Genomic DNA, 14,743 nt, shown 5'->3' with positions numbered 1-14,743 from the left:
GCTACACAGCAAGAGAATCAGGTCCCTAGGATAGCCTCGGCTACACAGCCACCTTGAGGCCAGCTTGGGATACATGAGTCTTAAAAAAAGTTTTACAACCTGGGCAATTCTAAGTTTTAAAAGTCTTTTCTGTATTTTCTTTTCTAGGAAACATTGGCAAGATAATTTCAAAAAACTTTGTACGGTAGAACAAGAATAAAATAAGTAAAGAATTGAAAACTGGTCTGTTTTATTAATGGGAATTTTAAATTAATTAGTTCAAAATATGGAACTCACATTTCTTGAATTGATAAAGGCCCAGAAAGATTTAAAACTTTAGGATCAGACAGCAGGCTTTCAGGTACACAACAAGTTGATAGATATCACATCACTTTGTTATTTTGGTTTAAAACTACACATTTTATGATATCATACTTGGGATTTAAAAAATCACATTGACCACTTTTCCTTAGAAGTGAGAAATGAGTGAAATGGCTCGGAAGTCTAACCCAGTAACTCACCACCTACCTTTAGAACGAAGCAGTGGTCGGTGGGAGCTTTGTATTTCAGTTTGCACTGAACCCCGTAGTAAATGTTAACGTTTTCAAACTGTATAAAGCACGCCAGGTCTCGGGATGTCTGAAAGACAGGGAAACAATCTCTCTGAGATGGTAATTACTCATTTCCCCAGATTCCTCTTGACGCTGCAACAAAGGGTTTCACCTCCGTAGATAAAATAGGGAATTTAAAGATATATGGACATCTTCCCTGCACAGTTCTCTTTAAGTCAAACCTACATACATAAAAGACATCAGACAGCTGCTGTCTGCCCCGCAGTGGGAAGAAAGATGACTTTGCTGTCCTCACATCTGCTGTGGACTGTGCGAGTCAGAACAGCTGATCGTGTGCTGTTGCTACTGATCCAATCATGGCAAGATGACCACTGTTGGAGACTTCGCTGTGACCTCGCTTGAAATCAGTGACAGTTTGTAATTGACCATTAGAAAATAAAAGCAAGTTCCCTCAGGATGAAGAATGAGAGCTAAATTTGATGCTCTGTAAATCAGCACACACTCCACGCTCTGTCATGATTTTTCCTCAGTCTGGCAAGGTTGCCATGGAAACAGAGACCTCTCCTCTGTGGATAAAATGTGTTGTGAAAATGGCAGTCTCTAATCTACATATTTGGTTTCACTTGGATCACACGCTTGTTCCACTATTCGCCTTGTCCTTTCCTGTATGCTCCAGAACCCCCTTCTAGTTGCTGAATAAAGAATGCAGGTCACCATATGGGACAACTTACCCCTTTATGCATGGCGGGACATTTTTGGGGGGTCTTGAAGTTTTAATTACAAAACAACATACGTTCTCCACAGTTAAATTTATACAGTACACATTTCTTTTACTAGCTTTCCCTGCCTCTTGTTTATTAATTTCCTCTTAGAAGTAACACACATAAAATAGACTGATAGACTCCTAAATGTTCTTTCATCATATTTACCTATTAATTGTCTGTCTATCTATCTATCTATCTATCTATCTATCTATCTATCTATCTATCTATCTATCTATCCATCTGTCTATCTATTTATATATCATCTATCTATAGGTTTTAGGCATAGATGGACCCACTTTTACCTATATTTATATACTCGTATATACACATTATACATACATACATATGCACATATTTATGCATATAATTGTTTTCTCAATGGGGATGGAACCCAAAGTCTTGTGTGCTCCAAGGAGGTCTCCACTCCAAGCTCAAACAAGGACTGTAGGAGCCAAAGGCAGTGATGACTGAACTGCTCTCTGGACTCAGCAGTGCAGTGGCACGCGTGAACTCCCAACAGGTATGACATTGTGCACAGGACCCGTGCAAGGCGAAGCCGGACAAAATCCAAGCATGGGGTGGGGAAGCGGCACAAAGCCGCTGAAGGAGGAAGAGTCAATTTTCTTTAAGGGTGTCACTCCTGGTAGGTCAGCCATGCTCCTGTGGATGGCCAAACACCTGAGGATTTGGACAACTAAAACTGGCCTCAGTGAGATAAGAAAAACAAAAAACCCAAAAAGTTCAGAGATTAGGGAACTGACGTAGATCTGAGAGGAGTTCAGGGAAGGGAGGTGAATATAATTGTATGAAATTCTCAAAAAATTAATAAACATATTAAAACATTTAAATTATGAAAGAGACTTCACTGCAAACACTGCTTCCTGAATGCGTTCCCTGCCTTGTTAGGACACAGTTTCTAACTTTCCAGGATACACGAATGGCTATTTGACTCTTGATTTCTACACAATATTCCATTGCGTAGATAAAACTAGTTAGCTACTGTGCTGTAGCTGATCAGAGACTAATCCAGCTTCTGCCATTATACAAACACATGTAAGTGAGTAAATATTTCTGTGGAGAGACCACCAAAGGTGCCGCTGTTGTCCAAAGGGGCATGCATCTCCATCCCCTTGTATTGCATGGGGGCATGCATCTTCATCCCCTTGTATTGCATGGGGGCATGCATCTTCATCCCTTTGTATTGCAGGGGACGTCGTGGTAAATTATTCTCAACTTGACTGTACTGTTTTACAGTCCAGCTCTTTGTTTCCAAGAAGAAGTCCCCTTTTTTCACCTTCCTCACTAACATTGTCAATATTACTGATTTTATCAATCTCAGTGGAGGAAGTATTAGCTGCTAACTTGTTTACTGGTTAGATGGAACAGCATTCACCAAGCTAATTTGGTATTTTTTTTCTGGTTATTTTCACTTAAGCTTTTTTTTTCCTGCACACATGTTTACTTTTTTCTTGATTTGTTAAAGTCTTTACATATGGTGAATAGTTACATTTGTTCATACATGTTGGAAATGTCTGACTATGTAGCTAGTCCTTAAAGCCTTGTTTGTATCTTCATCTATAGAGTTATTTAAAACAATTCTGTGTAGTCAACATTGCTGATTTCCTCCTTTGTAATTTTGAATTTTATTCTTGATTAAGAAATGTCTTTGTACACTGAGACTAAGAAAATATCAACTCATATTTTCTTTTATGGCTTTGGAATAGTTTTTCTAAAGACATCTTGATGGAACTAGGATTTGAGATGGTTCGTTGGCTGGAGTAGAGAACTTTTGAAAATGAGTGTGCAATTGTTTCAGCGCTGTTTATTGTCTTGGGTTCTACACTGTGTCCCCACCACTGTATGATTCTGCTCTTCAATTCCCCGCATAGTTGGCTCTTTGTTTATCTGTTTATTTATAACTGCTTTCTTTTCATTGTAATTGGATGTTTAACCCACTGATCTGAGAGATAATGGTTTTCACAGTTTTGGAAGGGGTCTTCTTCCAAAGTCAGAAGTATTTCTTTCTGATTAATTTTGCAACCAGTCTTGGAATTTTAAGTAAGAAGAATGTAACTGTAATTTCCATAGATTGATAAAAGCAGTTTCTATGTTAAATTTTCTAATTTATGCAATATACATCTTGAACATTTTTGTTTATTACTATATATTCTACACTTGTCACTCCTGCTCTGGAAGTCTTAAATTATGTCTCACTTGCATATTGCTTGTATAAAGCATATGATCTCTTCCTTGGCCAGTTTGTTTGGTTACAGTCATTTTACAGGTGAGTGTGTTCTATTGTGAGACAAGCACGCCGGTTGTGAACAATGTGCTTTTGTCTCTTTTCCCAGTGACTGTCCTGCTGACCTTCCTCTGACCTCCATCCCAGCGGTCACGGTAATGACCAGATACATTGCTCAACTCTAACGTGAAAGCAGCCTGTATCACTCAGTGAACTGTCTGTCCTGGCCGTATTTATACGTCTTATATTTAACTGCTTAGGACACATCTGCTGTAAAGCAAAACAAATCATCTGTGGGACATATTGCGTGTCTAGTGAGATGATGCTGCATGTCCTGTGTGAGACTGGAGCAAAGGTAGCAGAGGTAGGAAGTATTGGGCCTAGGTGGGGCGACACCTGCCTGCATCAAGAGTTACCCATAATAGCCACAGAGAGAGTGGGGTCGCCTCACTAGTGATGACCACCTGTTTGGGGAGGTGGGTAAACCTTATTAGAGGAAATCTGCACTACATAAATGTTCTTTGTCAAAGTCCTGCACTTGGCTTACCCTAGACAGGGGTATATTCTAAAGTTTTTTTTTTTCTTTTTATAGGTAAACAGTAATGAGCTGTCCCAATTCTCCAAGAAAAGTCTCAGGAAAAGTTAAAGATTAGAGCCTCTGTTAAAATTAGATTTAGTATAACAATTTACCATGTTTGTAGATTTGAGGCAATAATGCCAGCTTGCCAGGCAAAATTTAAATGACATTTAAAATTCTCTGATAAATTAAGAAGCATAGCGAATTTAGTGAACCTCTGTTAACAATTAGGCTGTGCAGAAGATAAGATTTAAAATTCAGTGTAGAGCATGCCTTTAATCCCAGCATTCAGGAGGCAGAGGCAGGCGGATTTCTGTGAGTTCGAGACCAGCCTGGTCTACAGAGCTAGTTCCAGGACAGGCTCCAAAGCCACAGAGAAACCCTGTCTCGAAAAAAAAAATTCAGTGTAGATTCTAAGACTTGTAACACCACTAAGAATTTAGATAAAATAAGTTTGATCATAATGACTGCAGAACAAGGGGGTTGATATGAAGAAAAATTCAGAATAGTGTAGGCTTGGTAGGAGGTAACTTTACCTGCTGAGCCATCTTGATGGCTCATGTAATTTTATCTTTATACTGAAGAGAAAAGCTGTGGAAAACTCAAATGTACTTCTCTAAGTTCCTATTGTAGAACATGTACTTGTGTAGATTTTGTATACCACAGAGTCCACAGAACCAGGATGCAGGAAGATTATCTTCTCTTGTGATTGTGGTAGTTTGTACTGGGAATGGTCCTCAGAGGCCCACAGGCTAAGGCACCACTGGGAGGTGGGGCTGGTTGGGTGCTCCCAAAAGGGGGCTGTGGAACTCTGGCTCCTCCTCTCTTTTGCTTCTGCTCTGAGGTAAGGCCTTCCTCTGCCACATTCCCTCCCTAGTCCCTCAAAACAATAGGCTGATTTCCAAAACTGAGCCAAAAAAACCTGTCTTTAAAAAAATTACTCCTTTTAATTTTTGAGATTATAATTACACCATTTCCCCCTACTCTTTCCTCCCTCCAAATCCTCCCATCCTTACTTTCTTTCAAATTCATGGCCTGTTTTTTTCATATATATGTGCATACACATATGCAAAGGTCTCAGATTGTATAATGTTACTTCTATGTAAGTTTTCAGGGCTGACTATTTGGTACTGGAAACTCACGTGGTGTGCTTGTCCCTGGGCAAGAATATTTCTCCACTCTCAGCATTCCTAGTTGCTGTTATTCTTTGCATAGGGCTGAAGCTCCCTGGGCTTTCCCCTGTCCACATTAGCCACGACTATTGTCCTTTTTAAAGAAAGGAATATTTCTTTCTATGTGCATTGGTGTTTTGCCTGCATTTATGTCTGTGTAAAGGTGTCAGATCCCCTGGAATGGGAGCTACAGACAGTTGCCAGCTGCCATGTGGGTGCTGGGAATTGAACTCAGGTCCTCTGGAAGAGCAATCCGTGCTCTTAACCTCTGAGCCATTTATCCAGACCCTACTGTCCTGTTCATGTATGTTTATGCAGTCGTGCTGGTTAGACTTTATGGGTGTAGCTTTTGATATTCATAGGAGACACAGCCTCACAGCAAGCTCCTTGTTCCTTTGGCTCTTACAATCTTTCTACTCTGTCTTCTGTGATGATTCCCGAGTCTTAGGTGTGGGATAAACATCTTATATCTGATTATCTCGGGTGTTTTGTCATAGTAATGAAAAGCTGACTGACCTTTGTCTTTCCTTTGGGAACATAATAAATTCCGGAAGCCCTCAGAAGAAAGTAGCGCCGTTTCCAGGATTTCTTCCCATCTTCTTTCAAATAAAGAGCTCCTTCAAGTTCCGGTACGATGACGGATGTGCCACAGAAACTTTCCTGAAATTGGAATCCAGAGGCATAAAACATATGTTCTGTTCGCATTTAAAGAATAGTCCTGGTTTAAGTCAATTCTGTTGGAAATGGATTGAACACGTTTTCTTTAGTTTATGCTGTCTGCAAAGGGGAGGAAAGAAGAACACAGTGTCAGGGGTCCTGGCTTCCATGCCAAGACTTCCTGGCCACTGAGCTCTTACCTGTGGATCACTAAATCTCAGTTCCCGTCTTTGTAAAAGTGGAGTATTACTTACATTTTGTCTGTGAGTATAATCTTATATTATAAGGTAAGTATTCAATAAAGCCTTCTAATGTTATGATAAGTTGGAACATAAAAATTCCTTTCCACTTAAGTAAGGGAATCACTAGTCAAGCATGGGGGCTCTTGCCCATAATTTCAGCACTTGGGGAGGCTGAGGCAGGAGACTTGCCATGACTATGAGGCCAGCCTGGGTTAGTAAGTTCTAGGCAAGCCTGGAATATACAATGAAACCCTATCTCAAAACAAAAAAAAAAAAAGCAAACCAAAATGGAGAGTTAACATTTTATTGCCATTAAGTAGTAAAATTATATAATTCTACAATAAGATAAATTAGTATTTTTTGAAGTTTTTTTTTTTTTTTGCTGTTCAAGACAGGTTTCTCTGAATAGCTTTGGAGCCTGTCCTGGAACTCACTCTTTAGAGCAGGCTGACCTTGAATTCACAGAGACCTCCCTGTATCTGCCTCCTGAGTGGTGGGATGTGTGCTACCACTGCCCGACTTTTTAAAAAAGATTTTATTATTTATTTTTTATATCTCATGTCTAAAAACTAAGGAGAAGTAGAGAACAGCTTTCTCCACATTCCTCCCAGTGGCCCTCCAGCTCAGTTATTAGTTGGCTTGTCAATCATCTATTAAGAGTATCTGAATTTCTGGCCCAAAGCTGACAGCAGAACAATGCAGATTCCACATTACATAACATAACATAACATAACATAACATAACATAACACAACACAACACAACACAACATAACAGGTTTTGTTTTTTCATTCACATTCAAGTATACATGAAATCTAATCCCAAGAACTATTCATGCAACTGTATCAATTCATGCACAAGCAAATATTCTCTTATAGATACATAATGTGGGATTCCCCTCTGTATGCTGTAATATGATGTAGTGCCATTGGTTAATAAAGAAGGTGTTTCAGCCAGTGGTTTAGCAGAATATAGCAAGGTAGAAATTCCAAGCCACGTAAAGATGGAATATACATAGAGTTTAGATTATGTATATTATTGTGTTTTCTTTGAATTTTTTCAATGTGAAGGAGCTAAGTACAGAGACATTTCATTGTATGGGCTGCTAAGCTAAACCAACATATATGTTTTAAAGGTGTCTTGACTTCAAAATTTGGGTCTAAGGATTTGTTGCTTTGGAAAAGAGGTTCTGCTTTTGTTTTCATGGAGGATGAGAACCTGTGGATTCCTTCTGGACTAATGTCATTTGATGAACCAAGAACCCCTTGAAAGGTTGCTATGAACACCCCCAAATACTTTGTCCAACAAAAAGCAGAAAGCAGTTTGGAGAGAACTATGCCACAATTCCCAAATATTGTCTATAAATGTTTGCATACATTTAAAGGGGAATATGTTATAGAGATGAATACTTTGTATTGGTATGGATCTTGATCTATTGATGCAAATTTAAGGTCAGTTTTGTTATATGTATATTTCTGCTCTTGATTAGGGCATTGTGTTTGTACAGCTCATTTAAAAATGTAATATAGCACGCCTTTAATCCCAGCACTCGGGAGGCAGAGGCAGGCGGATCTCTGTGAGTTCGAGACCAGCCTGGTCTACAGAGCTAGTGCCAGGACAGGCTCCAAAGCCACAGAGAAACCCTGTCTCGAAAAACCAATATATATAAATGTAATATATAATTAAGAAATACAGGTTAATAGATAGTCATCTATAATAGTTAAGCTTGTAGTCATGTTAGTTAGGTTTTCCAGATGTACAGAGATACACTACAGATGGATTCTTCAAATCTTTCAAATACTAACAGAATATAGCCTTTAAAATGTTTTAAGAACTTAGGACTTTCATGACAATGAGACATTTTCTCCTGGCTGTACCAATCTACTTCAAGAGGATGATGGGCATCAAAGAGGCTCCTTACAGAGTTGGTTAGCCATTTGGTCTTGAAACTGCTCTTGCCTGGACTGCCTGATGTTATGTTGTGTGAACTGAATATGTAGGACCCACAGGAAAATGACTGCTGAAGTTGCCTAAAGGAGATAAGACAGTCCTTCAGGATACCTGCTTCATGGAAGAGTCTGTCAGACACTCTGCAGGACACAGAAGAAAGCAATGGATGGACTTTGCCATTACAAGGCAGACCAGATCTTCAAATTTTCTGTTTCATGGAAAAGTATGCTGGATACTATGGGGCTGTAGGCCAAAGATAGATGCCCCAATGTTGCCAAAGAACTTTGGGTGACTGTCTAGGCTGCAAGATGTCTCTGTCAACTTTAGAGTTTTGAAAGTTGCTAACAATAAGGGTCCTGTTAACTTAGGTAATATTATATCCTTCTGGGGTCTTTGATGGAGTTGAAGAAAGATAGTTATAATTATAAAAGATAGATTAGATATAAAACTTTAGACTCACAAATATAGAATAGATGATAGAGTGCTTTCCTTAATTAGTCAGATGTAACTGAATTAAATATTGTAACTATAATTCTTGCTAACTGTTTTGTTGTTTGTAATCTTGCTATGTTAAAGTTAAAACCTTCCTTTTTAAATAGACAGAAAAGGGGAAGTAATGTGGAATTCCCCCTATGTATGCTGTGAATAGGTTTTATTGCCATTGGTTAATAAAGAAGCTGCTTTGGCCAGTGACTTAGCAGAATAGAGCAAGGTGGGAATTCCAAGCAGATAGAGAAGGAAAGAAGGCAGAGTCAGGGAGATGCCATGTAGTCACAGAAGAATACAGATGCCCTGAACCTTGCCAGTAAACTATGAACCTCATGGTAATACAGAATAATTGAAATGGGTTAATTTAAGATGTAACAGCTAGCTAGAAATATGCTTAAGCTTTTGGCCAAACAGTATTGTAATTAATATAGTTTTTGTGTGATTATTTCTGGTCCTGGCAGCAGGGAAACAAACAAGCTGTCTCTGCCTACAGACAGAATTTCTAATCCTCTCTTTTGGGGAGACCTGGTGTTTTTCATCATTCTAGAGCAGTGGTTCTTAACCTGCTGTGACCCTTAATGTAGTTCTTCCTGTTGTGGTGACTCCCAACCATAAAATTATTTTCATTGCTACTTCATAACTCTAATTTTGCTATTATTGTGAATTATAATGTAACTATCTGATATGCAGATACAGTTTCATTGTTACAAATGGAACATAATTAAAGCACAGCGATTAATCAAAAAGCAATATGTAACTGCATATTGTGAAATATATGAAGATAGCTTTAATAATTCAAAAGAGAGATGGCATAGTTCAGGCAACACAGTCATTAAAGTTTCCTAGGATTTGCTAATATTTACATCAACCACAACTGAATATAAAAAGACCAATTGGCATCCCATGCGCACACACACACACACACACGTATATGGAAACACACACACATAAACATACATACATTCGAGGTTGTTGATAGTCTTACAGTACATGGTTTTACATTGACTCCATAATTAGAATTCATCCAGTGTTGTTTTATCTCCAATGCTGCTGCTTTCAGCAGAGGAACTGCTCTCTACACATGTGACTGAACTACATACATACTTTATGAGGCCAATCCTGTCACATACACTTGTATGTTCAGGGTGTATGTGATGGGTTTGGACTGATGATGTCTTCACATATGTGGGCAGACCCGACTGGAAACAAACAGAGGAGCAGTGTCTCAGTACCTAAGACCATCAGAAATAGGTGTTTTCCAATGTTCTTAGGTCCTATGAAAGGGTTGTTCAACCCGCAGGTTGAGAATCTCTGTTCTATAGCCTAGCGGCTGGAAGCAGAAAGGACATCTCATTTTCATTGTTGGACCTCTGTTGAAATTCCCATTGCATTTGCCGTGCAGAACCAGACTTGGAAAAGCATGTTCAGGACCTTGGGAATGGCAACAAGGTCAACCTGCTCTGGCTTTTGTTTAAACCTTCTGGAACATGACGGGGATGGAAACACAGGAGGTGTATCCATTGGGGAACAGAATATGGCACTCCTTAGTGTCAGGAAATTGGTTCCATAGGTGCTGTGTTCATCAGCAGGTGGACTTCCAAGAGACAGGTCTAATAATTTCAGAAAGATCAACATACATTTGGAGTGAATGAAGTCAGCTTGCCTGGGGCTCTAGGATGCCCGTGTGTCACCGAGACCTGTAAGAGGGCTTCGGTCTTTAGCATTGTTGCCTTAATAGCTTCCAGTGATATCTACTGTCAGGAAACTTCTGGAATGTTCCCAAGTGGTGACCATCAAAGGCACTGGGCATTTACCCGTCTGGATCTCTGTGAGGATCCCATTTGCTACATGATACCATTTGCTATTGAGGCGCACAGAGGCAAGTTCCAGCCATTAGCACATGAACAACATCCTAAGTGATGTCTCTGCCTTTAGACCTCACCCTTGAAGATAATGATTTGGAAATCCATACATCTGAGTCCACAGAACCCTTCTGAAGTGGATTATTTTTGTCACAATGAGTTTTATGAGGATTTGTCTTTTTAGTGAAAGAATTCCTAATTCAATTTCATAAAAACAAACCATTTTGTTTAAAGTCATACTACTTTACAATTGACTCAAAAAAGCCATTTTTTTCATCTAAATGGCTATCACTTGGTAATAACTAGCATTTGCAAACAATTTTATGGAGAGTTTAGAATTTTCCATTGTCACGTGGGGAAATAATTCAATAGGTCCAGCCAAAGTCCTTTGCGTTTATCACACTTTCCGAAGTGAGGCTTACCTCCAGTAAGTATTCTTTGTTTTTAGCATTCATTTTCTCATGCGTTTCCTTGTTTTCTTTTCTCCCCTTATTATCCAAGTAGAAATTCTAAATAAAACATAAGAGATCAGATCAGCAAGTATTCATAACTTCGATGGATACTGCAAGGAACTCGTGATCTGGCCGGAGAGAGAAGCTGTTACCATGTGAGAAGATAAACAAAACAGAACTGTAGTGACTCATTAGTGAAGCAACACTAACTGCTGAGTCACCCAAGCTCAAACAGGGTCTTCATTCCTGGCAAGAAAGCAGAACAAAAGGTATTAGAAACGAGTGTGACACCATTTAATTGTTAATTTCCGTAGGTCAAGAACCTCAATGTCAAATACTGAAAACCGTGAGGCACTCAGGAGAAGCCCAGGGCTGGGGTGAAGTCTGAGCCCTTGTTCAAGTTCAGCAGTAGAACAACTCTGGTCAGCAAGTTCAAGTCCTTAGGCCTCAGGGCTCTATGTCTGTTTCAGGTGAGGAAAGTCAGGAGCACATGGATGTTAGAGACCGTAGTTAAAGGGAGTGTCGGAAGCTCAAGAGTGGGCCACCTGGCTCCTGATATGTGATGTTTGTCAGGTTAGCTACAAAAGACTGAATTAAAACTGGGTGCTCAGAGCTGGGTAGTGGTGGCGCACGCCTTTTAATCCCAGCACTTGGGAGGCAGAGGTAGGCGGATCTCTGTGAGTTCGAGACCAGCCTGGTCTACAAGAGCTAGTTCCAGGATAGGCACCAAAGGTATAGAGAAACCTTGGCTTGAAAAAACAAAAATAAACAAACAAATAAATAAATAAAAATGGGTGTTCAGGAGGGCAGGACCACTCTGTGGAAAAGGGAGGAAGGCACAACATGGACCGATCTCCTAGATCTGTCTGAGATTGGCCCCTGTATTATCTTACACAGATACTGACAAGAGGATAGGAGAAAACACACCTACAGAGATGATTTGGAGAATCTCAACCACGAATCTGCTAAAGTTCTGTGATGTCAAAATTCTCTACAGTTTCTTAATGTTATTTTGAATAAACACAACCTCACAAATGGTGACAGAAAGATCATTTGTCCTACTGGGCGGTATAGCTCATGTGGTGCCTATTATTAATTCTTGTATCTCAGCTCGTTATGGGCCCTGAACAGGCCATTTCTCACCATTGTTTGTAAACATTAAAATAAAGGAGCAGTCAGTACCTAAGTATGCACATCCCCTTTGTTCTATTAAAAATTGCTCTGCAAACTTTGAAGCCTATAGCTTATTCAGGGCTTATTATTGCTGTTAATCACATTATTTGTTTAGTAGTAAGAGAGAAAGTGAATCAATGTGCGGCAGTTTGAATGTAACTGGTGCCATAATCTCATAGGGCGTGCCATTATTAGGAGGCGTGTTTTTGTTGGAGTGGGTATGGCTTTGTAGGAGGAAGTGTGTCACTGTGGTTGGGCTTTGAGGTTTCCTATGCTCAGGATACTGCCAGTGTCTCAGTTAACTTCCTGTTGCCTAAAAGATGTGGGACTTTTGCTACTCTAACACTATGTCTGCCTGCACACTGCCATGCTTCCGGCCATGATGATGATGAACTAAACCTCTGAAACTGTAAGTGAGTCACGCCAATTAAATGTTTCTTTTATAAGAGTTGCCATGGCCATGGTGTCTCTCGACACAATAGAAACCTTAACTAAGGCACAAACAAGCTAATGCTGAACTGGGTCATCATTTGAACTGTATACAGATTTTAAACTAATTATTAAATTGTGTCTATTGAATATGAAGTCCCAGAGAAAAGACTTTCCTGCCACATAGATCATCTACAGATCATGAGTGTACCTATAAGGCCAGGAGTACCATCTTTTCTTGATCACGGTATTCCACGCTTAGCCTAGTGGAATGAGAGCTGTCTGGCTGTGGTCACACTATGGTTCTATTAGTACATTCATTTTCACTCAATACTTGTTTGACTACTACACTTACTGTACTTGTAATGGTGACTTTGAGAGTTTCATATTCCATTAAGCTGGTGTTTCTCCAATTAAAGTGGCTAATTAAGTAAGGTGGCTAATTGTTTAAAAAAGTTGCAGAAGAAAGATGGGGTTGGATAGATGGCTCAGCACTTAAAAGTGCTTAGTGTTTTTTGCAGAAGCTCCAGATTCAGTTCATAGCAACCACATCAGATGGGTTTATAACCACCTGCAACTATAGTCTTAGAGGGTAAGATGCCCTCAGGTCTCAGAGAGCACCTATGTATACATGGCTTACACAAACTCCTGAGGTGCATACACATACACACAAACACATGCACACACAAATAAAAATAATAAATTAATATTAAAAAACAAGAAAGAAGAAAAGAGCAGACTTAACAGCAGCTTTCTTAAAAATTATTAAGACCACCATTTGACAAATGGGATTGCATAAAGTGAAAACCCATAAAGCAAAAGGTACCATCACTCAAGAAGAGAGGCAGTCCACGAATGGGGAAAAGTTTTACCAATTATACATCTGGCAGAAGGTTAATATTTAGAATATACAAAGAACTCAAAAAAGGACCCAACAAACAAAAAACTAAACATCAAGAAAACAAACAGCCCAATTATAAAACAGGGTTTGAAATGAAACAAAATTCTCAAAAAATGACATACTGAGCTGATAAATACTAAAACATTTCAACATTCATCAGGGAAATGCAAATCAAAACTGCTTTGAGATTTCTTTTTAGTCTAAATGGCTAATGTCAAGGAAAACACTTGACAGCACACAGTGGTGAGGAGTCAGGGAAAGGGGACACTTTCTTACTGCTGGAGGGAGTGTGACCATTATGGAAGTCAGTGGAAGTTCCTCAGACACTGGAAACAGATCTACCACAAGATCCAGCTATACTACTCTTGGGTATATACCTAAAGGATTCTGTACCTCACTACAGAGATACTTGCTCATTCATGTTCATGGGTACTTTATGCACAAAAGCCAGGAAATGGAAATATCCGAGCTGTCCATCACCTGGTGGATGATGAAAATGTGGTCTGTTTGTGCTGTTTAAAAGTATAGTTTGCAGGAAAATAGAGTCAGGCTGATCCAAGGTTTTCTCAGAGGCTTTGAGGAAAGGACAAAGTGAACCTAGTTCTGTGTCTTTGCCTACGGGGCAGATTTGGCAAGATCCATTTAAGGGATAAAGGTTTTGGTTCCTGGCAAATTGGCGTTCACCCTAAAGAGACTTAAGTTATCACCAGTTCCAAGGCCACCATGTGCCTGCTCTGTGCTGCAGATAAGTGTTCTGTGTTCCTTTTGTGCAGCGTTGCTTGATTAGCCTCCTGTTGACTTTGTCCCATTGTTTGATGATATTACTGACTCTGTCCCATCTTTCCTTATAAATTTTACATAAGATGAGGTACTTTTTGACAAACTTACTTGGCACAAGACACGGCTTGTGCAAGACCTCTGAGCCCAGACTTTCCTATCTTCTGACTCTCTGGCCGGTCATAGAAGAACAACTTTTTTGATGGTCGAGGTCAGTGTACGGTGATCTAATTCATACAGTAGGACTCACATCATGAATGGCTAATAGAATATATTTATTGAACAATTTTGATTTAAGTAAAAGTTACTTGTAATGAAGTCAATATAATCTTACTTAAAAATAGTAATCACAGTTCACTGAATACTATTATTGTATTCCACTTTAAATGATAATATTATGTTTAATTAGTAAACGTCAACTTTTCATGAAGTTAAGGAATTCCACCTCCAGACCTATTGGAGTTGGCCTTATAATTAGGTTAAGCACTGGCAACATTATTGTCACT

At 39.4% G+C, this 14,743-nt stretch overlaps 1 protein-coding gene across 1 annotated transcript in view; it reads right to left on the bottom strand.

Moving 5' to 3' along the window:
* The window catches only part of Apbb1ip (amyloid beta precursor protein binding family B member 1 interacting protein), a 99,437-nt gene that overhangs the window by 14,972 nt on the left and 69,722 nt on the right, over positions 1–14,743 (bottom strand). The window contains exons 8-10 of the mRNA XM_005354746.3: positions 10,928–11,014; positions 5,823–5,966; positions 508–618 (exon numbers count right to left, since the gene is read on the bottom strand). Of these exons, the coding sequence (XP_005354803.1) occupies positions 508–618; positions 5,823–5,966; positions 10,928–11,014 (342 nt within the window). The remainder of the gene's footprint in view (positions 1–507; positions 619–5,822; positions 5,967–10,927; positions 11,015–14,743) is intronic.

The sequence above is a fragment of the Microtus ochrogaster genome, chromosome 16 (assembly GCF_000317375.1).
Source record: "Microtus ochrogaster isolate Prairie Vole_2 chromosome 16, MicOch1.0, whole genome shotgun sequence".
Lineage (NCBI taxonomy): Eukaryota > Metazoa > Chordata > Mammalia > Rodentia > Cricetidae > Microtus > Microtus ochrogaster.
Note: the sequence above shows the minus strand (reverse complement) of the source record. Positions and strands in the feature narration are given on the sequence as shown.